This window comes from Sitodiplosis mosellana, unplaced genomic scaffold (assembly GCF_009176505.1).
Source record: "Sitodiplosis mosellana isolate CC-2019 unplaced genomic scaffold, AAFC_SMos_1.0 Smas_scaffold_2, whole genome shotgun sequence".
Taxonomy (NCBI): domain Eukaryota; kingdom Metazoa; phylum Arthropoda; class Insecta; order Diptera; family Cecidomyiidae; genus Sitodiplosis; species Sitodiplosis mosellana.
The window spans coordinates 2,405,756-2,419,402 of NW_022595245.1; the positions used below are offsets into that span (position 1 = coordinate 2,405,756).

Here is a 13,647-nt window from a genome sequence, read left to right on the forward strand (position 1 = left end):
AAACTGAGCTGATATCGTGTTGGTTTTCGGTATAGTTTGCGGTTGTTTAAATTACTGCGTATGAACGCCATGCTGATAACACATGATCGGGTCAACGCAACCAGATTGTGTGAAAAAATCAACAATCGACGAATTGTTTACCTCCGAATTTGTTCAATTGAATGACATTTCCAATGGGAAGTATTGGAACGATTTTGCGCTAATGTGAACCAGCCTTCCAGTTGAGTGTGTTCATGTGTGTGTGTGTGCTCGGTGCAGCTGATTAGATTTCGCTAGTAGTGAGCATGACGTTTCCACAGCTGTCACTGTCACTGGAAAGTGATAAAGAGACTGAACGAAAGAAAAAAAGAGAAGAGAGACTAGAGAGCAGCGAAGAAAAAAATATCACAATTTATCAATTACAAGGGAACAACAGTTTGCGCTGGGCAACCAGAGCACAAAGTACATCGTTTGTTGCATTGTGTGCTCGTGTAAATTTGCTTTTTTTCTCGCTCTATTTTTGTCTATGTTCGAATTTTGTAAAAATGTGTTACAAGAAGTGTATTGTATTGACAAATTTATGAGAAATATTGTTTAATTGTTCCATATTGATTGAAATTGTGTAAACATTAAGTAGAATTTAAGTGATTTTCTGTCAGAGAAAAACAAAAACCTTGAAACGATAGTTTAGTTGTAAAAATCTAGTCTAGCGAAGCGATGGATTCACCAAATAATGAGCAGCCATTGCTTGAGCCAACCAGCGATAGCGAAGATGTGAATGAGGATGAAATTTGTCAGATAAGACATCGACCGACGGACAATGGTAGTGGCAGTGGCGGTGGATCACACTTTGGACACAGCAGCCATTCGGACATTAACGAATCGGATACGCATGATATTCGTGATTTGGACTCGAACACCGACGATTTTGATGATGATACGCAACGCTTGTTCAAAGCACCAAACACTATACCAAACGATCGATGCAGTCTAACGTATATTGTTTTCTATTTACTTGGAATGACGACACTTTTGCCATGGAATTTTTTCATCACCGCCGAAGACGTAAGTTTTTCCGACCCAAAAAATATGCGCATATCAATCGTCTGCTGTCTCATTTCTCTTCCTCTATTTTTTTTTTTGCTGAATTTGGCTTTTGTTCTTCATGCTATGAAATACGATACGTGTGTGAGTCTTTGAGAGTGTGAAACTATCCATCTGTAAGACAGTCCATGTGTACGAACGTGACATGGAAAAAATCGATTTTCTTGAGCCCACGCCAAATATTTCATTACGTTCGCCACCAAAGTACTTTTACCCATGAATAATTCAATTAAAGTGTTTCAAATTGAATGAATTTTCATTCATCGTTTCAATTCAAATTTAATATAGACTTGATTCTAAAGTCAGCTCAACAAGTGGTTGAAACTCTATCGATTTTCCTCGTTCGAAAAAACATTGACGACGAAGAACGCAATCTCGGTCAATGGGAGCAAAAATCAAATTGCGGCCGCATTTCTAAGCAAGACAAACAATTTTTAATCCAAAACATTCAATTGATTTCCTTATCAGCATGGAGACGGAATCTTTTTTCTTTGCTGTGCGCGTTTATTGATATTTGTTCTAAGGATTGGGATGCTGCGTAATTTCGTACTAGATAATTCCATATTTTTTATCGCGGAATGAGTTTTACTCGAGCACGCGACGCTGCGATACGGTACACCGTGTGCTCTCGCGTAAATTATTGCAACAATTCATAACATTTTTGATACGACTGCAATTTCGACTTTTACTAGCAATGGCAAATGGTCATGAGTTGCATTATCTAGTTATGTAAGCCACAAACAACAGCAAAAAAAAAATTTGGGTCGTCATCAGAATGTGTGTTATCATCAATATATTGAATTTGCATTCAACGAAATTACCAAATTAGCCATTAAATTCATTGAATTATCATTACGCGGTTTATTTAGATTCAGATTTTTGTTGATAGCCTTAACACTTTTTAATTGATTTTATGGGACTTTTTGTCGAGACGTCGTAGATATTTAGATGTAGGTCAATCGAATCAATTCACTGAGATTTCGTAGAAGAGTAAACAATTTCAATCGAATCGACTACTTTTTTTAACTGTTCAAATAACAGATTACCCAGCACCAGCACACACAAAAACATCTGTTGCACATTCGGAGTTTGCACCACAAATGACATTATCCTGATATGAATAGTAAAAGATAATGCAAATGACATCAATATGAGACATACAATACGCCCACATTCATTCTCATAGAGCTAATTACAATATGACAATGAACGATAAAAAGAGATTGCGATCTTGTTGATGCGGTAAACTATTCAACAATGTGGGGAAAACATTGATTTCAATGGAATGTACCGTCAAAATGTATCGTCTTTAAAAATTACTTCAATATTCTTGACTTCCTAATACTTTTTTCATCTCAGCTGTTTGTTATCCACACCACGTATTTTTTTTATCATTTTCCGCTTATCGTGAGTCACGATTCGTGACTTTCATTCATTTTTTTTCTCAACACTTCAATGTTGTTTTCAGTACTACTAATTTGTTTATTATTATCTGGATTTTCAGTATTGGATGTACAAATTCCGAAATGTGACCAGTAACTCAACCACTGAACTCACACCGATCCAGGCCACGTTTACTTCAGATCTGAGTTTCTCAGCTTCGATCCCGAGCACAATGTTCCTGATTCTGAATGCAATGTATGGTCACAAGTTCCGATTGCACTTGCGAATGGCTGGCTCACTGGTTGTCATTTTCATATTTTTTGCCAGCAACACTGTCCTCATCAAGGTCAACACCGACCAATGGCAAGACACATTCTTTGACATCACCATTGTTTCGGTGGTGGTAATGAACATTGGCACTGCAATCCTGTCTGGCGGTCTTTTCGGTAGGTTTAATTGATTAAAATCATAGATGATTTGAATAAAATTCAATTTTTTCTTAATTTCGATCAATTTTTTTTCTTAATATTTGTCATAAAAAATTATTATGTTTTTCCAATTCCAGGGATTTCGGGTCAGTTCCCTTCTGAATACGTTACGGCCGTGGTATCTGGACAAGCTTTGGGAGGTGTATTTACGGCAATCGTTGAAATAATAACGATAACCTTTGCATCTGATGCACGTGGCTCTGCTCTGATTTTCTTCACGATCGGAAACGCTCTTTTAGTGCTATCGTTGATCGCTTACGTTGCAATGGCAAAAACCAAATTCTTCAAGTATTTTACCACCGATCGATCTGGCGCTCTTTCGCCAAAGAATTCCCGTTTGCAACTTCAACGACAGCCCTCGACAATGGAGCCGATTTTCGGAGAAGTTCTCAATAAAATGTGGCTGTATGGTTTCACCGAGTGGCTGGTATGTGCACTTGAAGATTTTGAAACGTTATTTAATTGTTATTCCAATGTAATTTTAATTTTCCTATTCTTCTTCTAATTTCAGGTATTTGTGGTGACTCTATGTGTGTATCCATCGATAACGGTGTTGATAAATTCGCAAAACCATGGAAACGGTCGTCCTTGGAACGATGTGTATTTTATTCCGGTGACAAATTATTTGATATTCAACTCAGGCGACTACTTGGGCCGTATTCTGGCTGGTTTAATTGAATGGGTGAAATTGAAATTAAAAACATTTGCTTGAAATTTCATCTGATTCAAATCAATAAATTCTTTCTTTCACATAATTCCAGCCAAACGACAGGCCCCACTTAGTGGCTCTACTTTCGATATTGAGAATTGCATTCGTACCGGCACTACTGCTATGCAACACCGCACCGCGTCACAATTTGCCAGTTTTGATTCATTCCGATTATATATTTATTCTGTTGATGTGCTTCTTTGCATTTACAAACGGCTATTTGGCCAATATTGCCATGATCTGGGCGCCAAAGTAAGACTTTTCTTTTCAATTTTGCAATTTTTTCAACAATTTTACCAATTTTTTATATTATTTTCCATATTCACTCTAGATCGGTGAGAAATCAGGAGAAAGAGATGGCTTCATCAATCATGGCTGCTTTCCTCGGTATCGGTTTGGCGTTTGGGTCAACGTTAAGTTTAATTATTGTACAATTGATATAAAGGACATTTCGGCATGAATCTCAAAATCCAAGCAAAATACACATCTTTGTAAATATCTTAGCCATTGATAATAGTAATACATTTGGGGATAAATCGCTACTTGTCCGTCAGAGCCAAAGTGTTTGCATAAATGTGGCAACAAATGTTAGCTAAATGTATAAGAATAATTGTGCTTCTAAATGTCGTCTCAAACTTACCCGTTCAAGGAAGAAGAAAAAAGATCAAAAAATTATCATTCGGCTCAACTAGATGGCAGATGTCACAACTAGCAAAACAAATTTATCCAAAAATTTGTCAACTTTTTAGCTGAAGCCGTTTCACATCAGATACTTATCACAGTTTACACTACTTAAGGGACCAAAATGGATTTGATGTGTTGAAACATACACACCGACGCCTGCCAAAATAGACTTTGTGCATGAAATTGTGATAATGAACAGAAGAAATTCCATTGATGAAAACGAATACGTATGAACAAAATATCATATTTAATGTTTCAATCTATCAAAACAGATTCAAGTTCTTGTAATGCGTTGAAGAAAAAAAAATGAAAAAAAAAACTCATTGACCTTATGATTATAATCCAAAATTTACCTTGTCTTATTGAGCATTTTTATGAAACTATGCCATTTATTGTGAATGTTTTATGAAATCAAAATAATTAAATGTTTCGGGAGAAAAAAGCGAATCCACCACGAACTAAATGAAACAAAATGCGATTTTATTGTTGTTTTTGACTTTTATTTTCAAACCAATAATTTGATACATTTGTTTTTTTTCATTGTTTATATATTTTTTTGTTGTTGTCTTTGAATTAACTTGAATTGGGCGCCCATTGCAATCAATAAAATAGAACGTTAATCGTTGGAATTGTTTGTTAATCAGTGAGTGTTTGATCAAGGGCTTATTGATTAAGTTAAGTAATTCAATATTTTTTTTAGTACGTATAACATTTATAATGTAAGTTTTTATAATATTATTATATATTGTTTAGCTGGTAATATTATTTAAATTCTAAATAGTTTGGTATTTGTCATCTAGAACTATATAGCTTGTAATATAAAGATCTTTTATCATTTTTTTTTTTTCTTCTTTGTCTCATTTTGTTATTTGAGTTTCAAAAGCAATTTGGATTGGAATTTGAATAAATCGGTTTCGAAACATTTCCAACTTAATGCTGTTTTTACTCAACAATTACACACACACACACACAATGGGCTCATAATTATTCTCTCTGTGTCGCTTTGGCTGATTGTTGGCATTGGATTATAAATTCATGTGGGCTATATCTTCCATAATTTATCAAATGCCGAAAATGGCTCATAAATGCAGAAATTGATTCAGCAAACATTTTTCATGCGATTTTTTTTCGCAAAACATATCTATCATTTCCCCATGAAGAGCGAAAATAAGTATATGTCATTTTGGGAGTAAATTCATTTGAGCTTCAAATTTCGAGTACGTATTTTCAGCAATTATTGCATGTTTTGTTGAATTGATTGATTTTGAAACGAACGTTTTTTTTTAAATTGAATTTTTTTAAAAAATTGATTTTTTTTCAAACTCCGAGAATTTTATCTGGAAAATATCGAGCAATGAAATATGCAATTCTTTTTCAATGAAAATAGTTCCGGATTAAATTCCAAAAATGGTTCCAATTTGGATTTTCTAGAAATTAAATTGAGCTCAATTTAAAATAACCCAAAATCATCGCTGTCAACCGATTCCACAATCCACATATAGCCATTTATAAGCCGATTAACCGTGTCATTTATCAAACCATTTACCTAAATTTAGTCTAAATAATTAAGTAGTTAATTATTCATGTTGGCATTAGTTGAAATGCTGCTGTAATACTGCGGTTTAATCGTTTTTAACTACGTATCCTTTGCAATCTAAAATTAACCAAACTAATTTTTGTTTGTTTATTTGTTCCATGGTAAAATAATTTTTTAGGCCAAACATGAAAGCGCTTTTCTCCATTATTATTGATGGCTTTGACGGAATGGCCGAAAATGTTCACTGTTGCTGGAATGGGTCGTAAAAATGGATGATGTGGTGGTGTGAAAAATCACGATGACTCTTTGCATCAATTTCGTGTTTATGGACGCGTAAAGTACTTAACTTTTAATGATGCGGTGTTAATTCCTTAAGGCAAAGCAATGTTCCTTAAGGTACGCGTACAGTGTACTTCACACACTCACACACACACACTCTTTACGCATAGGTACAGAACGAACATAAACTCAGCATTTATGTTGTGTCGCCCATAAAATCCAGTCGGCGAACGAATGTGGTCATTTGCCACAGCCTGTGTCGCATTGAGATGATTTCCAAATTCGGAATTGTTCTGACTGGGTCAAGTACATCGAGCACATTAACTAAGCTAAAGCATTGCAATAATATTTTCTTTGGAAATGATTAAACTTATTCGAATTTTTAAAGCTCTTAAACGTGTACAAACTAAGTAAATCAAATGCATCGGTTTGCCGAATGACTTGAACATTTTTCATCTTACATATTATAGGTTTCTAAAACGTTTAATTATCTATCTCCATATTGATTGCACCGAACACTCATTTCCCTACTCTTTCTCTTCATCGAAACGATATTCTATTTGAAATGAACCCGTGAGCATAAAAACGACTTATTAAACAATCGCCGAACAAAACGATACAAGAAAAAACTACCAAACAAAACACACGTTAAAAACGTAACACAGCAGGACGGTACCGTTCAAAACGAAACTCCGCTTTGCTACACATTACCGCTGTGGTACGTTTTGTTCGGTAGTTTTTTCTTGTATCGTTTTGTTCGGCGATTGTTTAATAAGTCGTTTTTATGCTCACGGGTTCAAATGTGTTTGTTGTTGCTGTTTAAAATATGCACTGTGCATTATGTGCTGTTCCCCGGCCCTTTTCACAAGTAAATCTCTTCTAAAAAAACGATTCAACATAAAGACTAGGTTTTCCGATTACCATTTTTATTTTTCTATCATCCACAATTGTCATTAAAATTTTCTTTTTACAACAAACTCATAGTTCCTTTCTTGCTTGTGTGAGTGAGCATCGATTTCGATAAACTAATTTAATTAGATAACTGTTTTTTGTTTCATATAGCAATTGTTGTTGTTGTTGTTTCGATTAAATTATTTGTTTTTTTTGGTTATTGTTAATGTTGTTTACATGCACTAAACATTTATATTCACTTAACGGTGGTTTATCCGTCCGCAAACGAAAATTCTCTCGCAAATTTTCATATTCATTTTGTTGATAAACAAGTATTTGGTTGCAATTTTGGGTTCATCTTTTTTTTCTTATTTAATACTCTATTGCCAAAACATCAATACTATATCGCGTGTTGATTAAGTGTTTATTTGACATCTAATTTCGTACAATAAAACAAAGTTCGTTGGGAAAATTATTCTTTAAATGTTAAACATTCATTCAACTATTGGATGCTTGCTTCGAAGCCATTTCAAGGTTGCTTGAACAACGCATCGAACATCTAATAGTATCACGATGTAAGCAGCGCTTCAACAAAACGGAGAAAACAACGAACAGAACGATACTCTCAGGCATAAGGCAAACAAGAGGAAATCATGATGCAACCGCCAAACATATGTGTCAGCCGCAATCCTACTCTTACTCGAGATATAACATTTTTCTCATGGAATTTGTCGCATTTGTTTTCTGTATTTAACAACTAAAAGTTAAATGGACATTTATTACTTATGTGTGTGTGTGTTTGTCTCTTGGTGTTTTATTTTACTAATTTTTAATAATTATTGTTTTTATCTCTCTCATAACACTCAACAGTTTTGAATTTAACACAGAATTGATTTGACTGACGTGGAAAGGGCTGGGAATGGGGTAAAATTAAGGCATTTCTTCCAAAATCATTCAATCAGTGGTTGCTTTTTTTCTTCTTCTTTTTCAAAACATTCAAACCGTTTTTTCTTACTTTATTTCTATTTTTCACTTGATTACACCTACATTTTTTACTATGCAAAATCCAAAACACGGGCTAATAGAGGCTGTTTATTATAATGACGTAGATAGTGAAAACGGATACCGATGAAAATTGGTCACGTATCAATTGTAAATCGGAATTTATTGAAATTCAAATTACATCTCGCATACGGATACCAAAATACAATAAAATTGTGAACGAATTGTGTGACATAATACCAAAAACCTCAAATATTCCATTGAAAAATGATATTGGTTATGGAATGAGACACATGCTGGTGACATTTGACATTTTGCATTTCAACCACAAAATCACCATCTTTGCATATCGAATTATCGTGCATTGGTTATCGAATTCCACCCATAATATTGCCGAATTTCGAATTAGTTACGAATCAATTGAGATTTAGAATCTTCAAGTTGAGATTAGGGATGTTTGCCTTTTGTTCGAATATGGTAATTGGCATGTGTCTTCAACGATTCTAAATCGGTAAATTTTCTTTGGAATATTCTCAATAGCTTTTCGTAAATCGTTATCTTCGTGGGAAACGTGTACGGAGAAGCATGTGTGTTCTGAATAGAATGTGTCACTCGTGGGCGAGCGTATATTTCATGGTTGAATGCAGCATTCAAATTGTATGATGATTCAACCCACGACAATGCGAATCGGATATACAGTGGGTTTTATGATGCTATTCAAGTTAAATTGTGTCAAGTGGAAACATCTAATAAGAAAGAATACAATTTGAGCTATTTATGTCAAACACTTATTTTCAGTTCAAATTCGAATGAGAAAAAAAATCTTTTTTTCTTCTTCTATTCAATCAAGAGTTCTTCTTTCCTTTTAACTTTTAACGGTTTCTGTTCAATTTTAACGGCATGTTGCCATTGGCAACCTATGAAAACTGCCTATGCTGCGTACGCGCTCTTTGGCCACTTAACCATTTTTTGCCATTTCCCTCTGAAGGTCATTTGCTTACATTCATTTTAAAATAACAGAAATATCCTAACAGGTAGAAACACTTATAATTGATTGTCTATCATTAAAATCTATGTTTTTTTTTTCTTCTTCAATTCAACAAATATACGTGAATGCTTGTTATATTGTATCAGTTTGATGATCGTATTGATTTATGTGTATTTTACTTTAAAATTGTTTCTACTAAAAAGCAATGTTTTAATTTGTTTTACATTTATCAACGTTTTTTTTTGCCATGCAATTAGTTATCGCTTATTTCACAAATGATTTGTGTGTTGTAGTAAAAAAGGTGTATTTATTTAGGCTCAATTTTCATCCAATTCAAATTTTCCACGCTTGTGTCCAGCTTTTTTTTTCACTTCAATTGCCATCCAGTTTAGCTTACCATGAATTTTCTCATTTAACAAGCGATAACAAGTTCGTTCCCATTCAAGTAATGTTTTTCTGTGTCTTTTTCTTCTAAAAATGCGTTCAAGGTTTTCATTCGAAATGAGTCATTTGTTATTTAAAATTTGTCATTCAATTCTAGAGTGCTTTGCAATTCACCATGGTTTTTCTTAGTTCTTATTTATCTGTACAATAATGGCGTTTTCAAAGGATTAGATTTTCATAGGTATACAAAGAAAGAGGTAAAAGAAGGGCATGCAAAGAATGGGAAAGGGTAAGGAATCAAAGAAAAGGTTATCGACAAAATTATTATTGATATGTGGGAGTCAATCAAAGAAAGAGATCAAAAATCTTATGGGATTTCATGAAATCTTCGACTAAAGAACCAAACAGAATCATCTTTTGTGCATTAAGAAAGAATCCCTACTTAGGATTCAAGTTGGATTTTCCCAAACAATGAAATCGGAGGCAAAATCAAAATAGAACAAAAGAAAATAAAACCAAAGAAAGTTCATCGAAACAAAATAACAAAAAACTGACATTGTTTGTTCTTTTATTTAAATCAAATTAAAAATTAACTGCTTAAAATGGTTACAGAACAATTGTTTATCCTTAGATTGTTGTTTTAAAATTAAACTACTTGTATGAAAAATGGAATTATTGAATGAGATTGTATTGGAAAAATTGTTTGTTTATAGTTGCTTGTTTTTGTTGTTTAATATCTGTTCTTTTTAAAGATAGTTAATATTATACCAAGAAACGGGGTAAATTCGAAATACATATGCTTTTATACGCCCAACGTTAACATCTGTGTGTGTATTAAGAATTGTGAGAATTGTGTTTATTAATATGTGTTCAACATTGACAAATGAGTAGTTTGGAGCGAAAATGTAATACAGAAAAGTTGCGTGAAAAATTTTCAAATCACTATAGTTTACTATACAGATATCTATATAGCTATCCCTTTTCCGCTCATTCATCATCGACATTTTTCTGCGCAACTTTTCTGTACGACATTTTCGCTCCAAACTACTCAAATATCGGATTTGTTAAAGATCTGTTTTCTTCTCTGTTAAATTTTATGAATATCTGTGTGTTTGCTTTTGTGTTCAGATTAAACGTTTATTGCACATTTATACTGTGATTCAAATGTTATATGGATAGAATTGGGCATTTAAAAATTGTTATATTATTGGTTTTTTTTTCATGTTTAATCACAATATATTCTTTTTTTTTTAAACCGGATACCACCAGGTAAATCACTAGATACTTGGAACACTGTCTCGTTTTCGCATTGAGATTCAAAGGGTATTTGTTTTTTTTTTTTTTTTGGAAAATGTCGCGATTCGAATTGGTTCCAATCAACAATGGTTGTCACAACAATTTTTTTTTGTTTTCCTTATGAAATTTTTCCTTTAAAATGGTTTGAGCTATGTTTAGGACTCTGAGTGCATTGAAGTGCTCGACTTGTTGTTGCTTGCATTCTCACTCGATGGACCACCATTTTCATTGGTCGCATGCAATGAATTCTGAGAAAATAACACCAAAAATCCTTCAGACGAAAAACACGGACGAGATTCACAATCTTTTTCCAGTAACGCTTTGGCCTGGTAGAATGGAAGAAACGTTGAATGGTTTTTGAGTTAATTCGTTTTCAAAATAATGAGAATTTTCTTCGAGTTGGAAAATAAGATTGAAAAAGGTAAATTTGAATTGAAATTTTTAGAATTTTTTTTCTAAATTGAAAATAAATGAACAAAAAATCCAAGAGAAAAATTGAAAAAAGAAGCAAAAATCAAAATCAAACAAAATATATGAGTTTAAGAGTTCACTTCGCAGAAATGTTATTCTCGATCCAATTTTCTTGCTAAAATCGATTGTTTTTGGGAACATACAAATCAATACGAACCTTTTCTTTATGGTCATTTAGCTGATTTTTAACAATATCATGCTGTTTCTGTAGTTCCGTCTTTTTCTTCTCATAGGCTTGAGTCAGTCGCACTCGTTCAGCTACACCACGTTCAACTAATGACGATGCCACCTCTCGTTTCATTCTGGAAAAAGCAAAATTTTTGTTCATTCCAGAATTATTTTCATATAAGCATCAAATGCTCCTTATACGCTTCAAATCATGGCCAATTATTAACTTAAATCACTCTGCAGCCAACATGGATCTGCCTAAACCGACGTAAAACTTCTCGTCAATTTTTCTACCGGTATAAATTGAGTGACGACTTTTGCTGTCCCAGAGTCTCCAATTAAAGTGTAAAACTGAACGCTTCACATAGCCTTTGTCCTTTTGGAAACGTTTACCAAAGGCTATTTTAGACTGTTTTCTATCGACTACCATCAAGCATTTCCATCTTGGTTGTATGACTATGTTTTTGTTTTCATGTGCCTACTTTTGTAAATACTGCATAATTTATGAAAAGAGCCAGGTTTTTAACGAGGCGAGAACTGAAAGTTGTACTAAATCGGTGTAAATTATTATTATTATAAATTGATGCAACAGTCTTGCACTCTTTTCCGACCAAACACTTATTTAAACCTCATTATATTCAGCAAGAGCTTGGCGGTGTTAGAAAAAAAAATCTTTGTCTCTCCATATTAATCAATTTCTCTGCTTACCTGACTAGTTCATCCCGGTCACGATGCACCAGCGACAACGATTTGACTTCATTGCGTCGCATGATGTTCAATTGTCGCATCACGTCACTCGTTTCCTTTTCCAAGCATGTCCTTAGCTGCTTCATTTGATTGGCTTGCGATGTGCGCAATATCTTTTCAGCGGTGCTATAAATCAGTTCGTGGTATTTCTCTTGCAATTCTTGGTAATTGGTGGAAAAGTCTCGGCACACCGGAATCAATCGTTCGAATTGGTTTCGAGGTACAGCGCTCGATCGTTCGCCGCTATCAGTTTCAGCGCTTTCCGTCAAATCACTTGGACATGGAGGCACTGTCACTGTTAAATCTCTGTGCGGAGAAAGGAAAAAAACCATGAAATAAAAGTGTTTAAAATTCATCTAATTACATTAGGAGAATGCAACGTTTTTTTTCTCGTGCTCTCATCGTGCGACAAGTTAAATCGACTTACAAGTTCTTATTGCTAAGCCGTTTAACCAATTTATTGTTCATGTAGAATTTGGATTTGCGAATGCCGTCGGTTAGATCGCCACTACGCTGTGATGTAACACGTAATTTTTCCTTGTCATGCTTTTTTCGCATCGTTTCCAATTTCTTTTCCATTTCGATGCGTTTCTCGCGCACCAATTTATTCTCCAGGATTTTTTCCAATGTTTCAGCAACCATATCGTTGCAATCGCTGAGTTCGGATGAAATGGGTATGGTGGTGGTGCTGGTGAATGTTGACGATGCTTTGCTCGTTGAACACGACACATCCAGTGATAGTTGATGTTGAATCTGTTGCGTGGACACCGAACTCGACGAGTATTCAATCTCATTGCCAATGGAGGCGTCCATGCTAAGCGATGTTGTGGCCACAATGCTGGTCCGATGCTTTGGACTCGTTCGCACCACTTCCAGTGTATTCCCTGCTCCCTTCTCCTTCTTGGTACCTAAAGAGACAAATACAACTGAAATTGATTGTACGGGTCGCCAAACGTGCATGCAATGACACACACGTATCAAGTGACAATGTTTAAATGAAATGATGTTTTTGGTTCAGTTCGCAGATGAAGTGGAACACATAAAAACAATGATAAGCGAAAATAAAAGCGTACAAAAAGGTAAGCACATCCCCATCCCCATCCCGTAAATAAACCAAACAGCACACATATAACACAGTCGAATGAAGTGAAATACACCCAAACCGAAAAACGATAAATTCAACATAAATGAAAGAAAGAAGAAAAGAAAAAAATTGGTTAAAATTAAAACGAATGTAAAATGGCAACGCAAAACATTTTTAAAAAGCATTCTTCACATGAAAATTTGATAGAGACATAAAATCTTGGCCGAAATGAAGTGGAATGAGTGAATTGTTGTGTGCATTTACATGAATTGGTTGCATCATCTTCGGTTGTCTCGCCGTCTTCCATCAAAACAGCCAATTGCTCCGAGCGTTTTTCAAGTTCGCTTTGATATTTGATGGGGTTGGCAAGGGCTTCGGCAAAATCGGATAGACCGTCGGGAACATAATCCTATGGAAAGAGAAAAATGAAGCAGGCGAAAGTTGAAATAAACG

At 34.4% G+C, this 13,647-nt stretch overlaps 2 protein-coding genes across 5 annotated transcripts in view; one reads left to right on the top strand and one right to left on the bottom strand.

Annotated features, from left to right (window-relative positions):
• Nucleotides 1-327: 327 nt before the first annotated feature.
• Nucleotides 328-5,276, top strand: LOC129565440 (equilibrative nucleoside transporter 1). Its single transcript, XM_055440378.1, has 6 exons — nt 328-1,044; nt 2,588-2,912; nt 3,032-3,381; nt 3,466-3,636; nt 3,716-3,915; nt 3,995-5,276. Exons 1-6 carry the CDS (start codon nt 697-699, stop codon nt 4,104-4,106), a joined length of 1,506 nt encoding a protein of 501 aa, XP_055296353.1. The 5' UTR covers nt 328-696; the 3' UTR covers nt 4,107-5,276.
• Nucleotides 5,277-9,953: 4,677 nt separating this feature from the next.
• The window catches only part of LOC129565436 (1-phosphatidylinositol 4,5-bisphosphate phosphodiesterase classes I and II), a 124,135-nt gene continuing 120,441 nt past the window's right edge, over nt 9,954-13,647 (bottom strand). For 2 of the 4 annotated variants that reach the window (XM_055440362.1, XM_055440360.1), the window contains 5 exons: nt 13,459-13,603; nt 12,538-13,036; nt 12,072-12,416; nt 11,353-11,497; nt 9,954-11,050 (listed from right to left, as the gene is read on the bottom strand). In XM_055440362.1, the coding sequence (XP_055296337.1) occupies nt 10,880-11,050; nt 11,353-11,497; nt 12,072-12,416; nt 12,538-13,036; nt 13,459-13,603 (1,305 nt within the window). In that variant the 3' untranslated portion in view covers nt 9,954-10,879. The remainder of the gene's footprint in view (nt 11,051-11,352; nt 11,498-12,071; nt 12,417-12,537; nt 13,037-13,458; nt 13,604-13,647) is intronic. The other 2 variants (XM_055440363.1, XM_055440361.1) reach the window with 1 other exon arrangement.

What these genes read in the sequence shown, in the direction of transcription:
- LOC129565440 (XM_055440378.1), top strand. Translation starts at nt 697, where the DNA reads ATGGATTCACCAAATAATGAGCAGCCATTGCTTGAGCCAACCAGCGAT. An exon ending in ATGGTTTCACCGAGTGGCTG is followed by an intron (nt 3,382 to 3,465) that starts GTATGTGCACTT and finishes TTCTAATTTCAG; the next exon opens with GTATTTGTGGTGACTCTATG. An exon ending in GCCATGATCTGGGCGCCAAA is followed by an intron (nt 3,916 to 3,994) that starts GTAAGACTTTTC and finishes TATTCACTCTAG; the next exon opens with ATCGGTGAGAAATCAGGAGA.